This window comes from Sceloporus undulatus, chromosome 7 (assembly GCF_019175285.1).
Source record: "Sceloporus undulatus isolate JIND9_A2432 ecotype Alabama chromosome 7, SceUnd_v1.1, whole genome shotgun sequence".
NCBI lineage: Eukaryota > Metazoa > Chordata > Lepidosauria > Squamata > Phrynosomatidae > Sceloporus > Sceloporus undulatus.
The window spans coordinates 28,061,740-28,065,230 of NC_056528.1; the positions used below are offsets into that span (position 1 = coordinate 28,061,740).

General features: G+C 46.1%; 1 protein-coding gene across 1 annotated transcript in view; it reads right to left on the minus strand.

The window, feature by feature from the left end:
• BSG (basigin (Ok blood group)) overlaps positions 1–3,194 on the minus strand; it is a gene marked incomplete at its 5' end in the record, with an annotated part of 15,514 nt that extends 12,320 nt beyond the window's left edge. Inside the window, 2 exons of the mRNA XM_042478884.1 lie at positions 235–394; positions 2,819–3,194. Of these exons, the coding sequence (XP_042334818.1) occupies positions 235–394; positions 2,819–3,194 (536 nt within the window). The remainder of the gene's footprint in view (positions 1–234; positions 395–2,818) is intronic.
• Between the last annotated feature and the right edge of the window lie 297 nt (positions 3,195–3,491).

Sequence of the window (3,491 nt, forward strand, 5' to 3'; positions counted from 1 at the left end):
ACACACACACACACACACACACACAGGCTTACCTCCAAGCGAACATGCAGAAGGGGAAGGGCAGAAAGTAAGTTCTACCTCATTGAAAGGGCAACTCTTCATTGGTGGTAACAGCACATTCTGTGTGACACAAAGACCACTAGCTCCACTGTTGTGGATTTGGGGGAAATCCACTATCCTCTCTCATCTCAGATATGGCATTATGAAGAAACATCTTCATCTGGAAACACTTACATGTATGAGGTAGAATTCATAGCAGTCCCATTCGAATCAAGCTTCACCCCATCCTTCATCCAATAGCGGCCTTTGATGGGTACGGCTTCTTCACTTATGTTGCAGGAAATGATCACATTTGAACCTTCAGTTACCTCTGGAGTGACTGAAATATGAGGTCCTGTTCATTTTTTAAAAAATTTGGGAAGAAAATAAAGCTGGGTTAGGATGATATAGCAGACATATTCCTTTCAACAAGAAGGAAAAAAGTACCTACTTGTGATACAGAGCTCAGGTAAACACAGAAAGAGCAACTTGCTGCTAGGCTTTGCATAGTATTAAATATTAAAAACAAAACTCTGGGGCATTAAGCCAGAGTTCGGTAACTTGCATCCTTCAATCTCTCCAGAGACTGAGCAAGTATGTACATAAAAAATCTAGAAAGGTGTAGGCACTGTGACCATTAGCCATATGTGGGGGACTATGGGAACTGTGGTCCAAAAAAGGAGACCCTTTTCTAGCTTTCAGGTCAGCAGACATCAACTCTCTTGTCTCCCGGGGCCCTGACCAAACATTCTGTTCCTTCTGCAAGGCACTCCTGTGTGTCATTCACCACCAGGCCATCCCAGGCGCATGCTCTCAAGCACAAAGCATTTTAAAATGACAGAGCAAGTTATGAAGTTCATTTTGTGCCAACAGGAATCAACTCCTGATATTCTGCAGCCAGTTGCAAAATGTAGGCCAACAGCAGGCAGTTGACAAGTTTGTGGGTCAAATTAGGACCTTAAGCAATCTTTCATTATTTTCCCCTCCTGAGGAAAACATTAGAGATAAACCTCTCATAGTGGGAAGGAAAAGGAATGTGCAAATAAATGCACATATTTCCTCAAGTTGCCCTCCTGGGAAAGGGAAGCACTTACATGTGGGACTTTCAGGTTCACTGGAGACATGAGGCATTGGTTTCTCACCCATATGACCAGCTCTTGCCAACCACTGTCCTAACAGAAATGCCTATCTCTGTGGTCCAGATGTCCAAGGGAAAACTATCGTCCATTCCCCTTGAAGGGTGAAGGTGGGCAAGCAGGCAATTTACAAAATGGGTTCCATGCTGTCTGGCTCATGAGAACTGTTAGGTACAGCAACCAGTTTGTCTTTATCACAGTTCGTTTGCTCAAAGTATGCCCAGGAACCACGTGGCCGTTTTCATGTTCTCTCTCATTTGGGGTTCACTCAATGTTTTGAAAGCTGGGCTGAAGGCAGCTCTTTAACATGAAACTATGCAAGGAGACTTGTAAAAGGACACTTCGAACCCACCTGGCCATTTCAGGAGCACGAAGAACATTTACCTTAGTCAACTACCATATCTTAGCAGGTTCTATTCAAGTAGAGTGACTTGAAAACAGCCTGGCTGCAGACAAATTCTGCTGCTGCCATAACAAAACAAATGTAACACAAGCCTCCCCAAACCACCCATCCTTCCCTCCATCCCCCCAACAGCAGGGTAGTATACAGGGCTGAAAGACCCTCTTGTGATTTGCAGTGAGTTTCCATTTACCTGGATTTATTCCAGTCATTTTAAAGCCCCTGATAGAGTGCTGTTTTTCAAATATCATTCATTTACACTTTTCACACGGAGAGCCTGAACATTTGCTAGGAAAGCCCAGCTAATCCCATAGCATTTTCAGTGCGTTCAGCTGCATAGCCAGGGTAGGGAAGCTCAAGACTAAGGACCAGATCTGACCCTCCTGGCTGAAGAAGGTTTCCCATCATGGTTCTGTAGCATGCAAAAAGAAAGATCTGCCATCTCTGATTTTCTAATCAAGGGTCCTTGGGATCTCCTGAACAGAGTTTGAAAACCACTAGCAAATGGAGAAAGCAAAACATTGGGGTGAAAAGGCTCTCCTGTCAAAAGTCCAAACTGAAGAAATGTCACATTCAATTTGTTTGTCCCATGCTTCTGCCATTAAGCAAGCAGTTTCTCCTGCTGCTGGGAAATATGGACTTTCAGCTCTGCAGCGAGGGGGGAAAGAAAGGCAACTGGTTGTTCAGCAGCACATGACTGGTGTTGCACACAGACAGTAAAGGCCATTGCAAAAACGGTTGTAATTACCACAAACACAGTTTTAAACCCACCCCACAATGTGAGCCTCTAAGCAAGGTAGGAAAGCATACAAGAAGCAAAGGTGTAGCTATACAGATACATATATTCAGGAAGAAAAACTGGAAAGAGTGGAAAGGAAAAGGGCTGGTTTACTAGCGGCTTCTGGAGTCACTTGGGTCCTGCATTTGCGGACAGGAACGCCAAGGAGAAAGAGGCAGGCATTCAAACTCTTTAGGTCCTCAATGGTAAAAGACTAGCAGGCGGTGATTTTTGGATAGGCATTAACAACCCTTTTTGAGCAGGGCCATAGCAGGTCCCCCACCAATGGCGAGAGGGATTCACAGGAATTGGGGAATGGCTTTGACATCTACATGGCTAGGGCAGGAGGTGCAGGTGGGTTCTCACAGGACACAGGTGAAAAGGGGAGGCACACAGTTGTGGCACAGCTTGAGACATCGTTGTGCCCAAGCGGATGCCACACCTGGAAGGGGGGCTGCCACTCACGCTCAATGACAATCACGTTCGCCTGGGAACGGATCCACTTGATTTTGGGGCTCTTCGACAAGTGGTTGCGATCGGGGTCGTTGCTCGCCCGGCATTCATATGTGCCAGAGTCGTTGAGCGTGAGGTTGGCGACAGAGATGGTACTGGTGGAGTGCTGCTTGTAAGTGGCGTTGATTTTGACCCGGTCCTGCCATGCGCCGTCCCAGAGCTGGGCGGCCGTCTCGTTGGGCTCGGCCCCTTCGAACCACCACTGGATCTCTGGGATGGGGTTGCCGATGGCCTCGCAGTACAGCTCCACGCTGTCCTCGGTCAGTTTCTTTTGAGACAACGGTGACTTTATAAAGCCAGCTATGAGTTGAAGAGGTGTTAGTGCAAAGCGTTAGTGCAAAAGAGTGCAAAGAGAAAGATTAGAAGGTTTTTTTTAAAGACACAATATCAAAAAAGGCACATTCAACCATTGCTGTTTCTGTTACAAGGTGTCAGAAGCACTGCAGTATGACAGAGCCTGGTAAGCCCCTCGTTCAGTCTTTCCTTCCCTCAAAAGATAAGGATGATTAACTTTGGGGAAATAGGATGGGGCCAGAGCAAGCAAGATCTTACACTCTCCAGTGATACTACTTTGCCTATATATGAACCCAGAATATGTAAGAAGAGATCAACCATTCTTCACCAA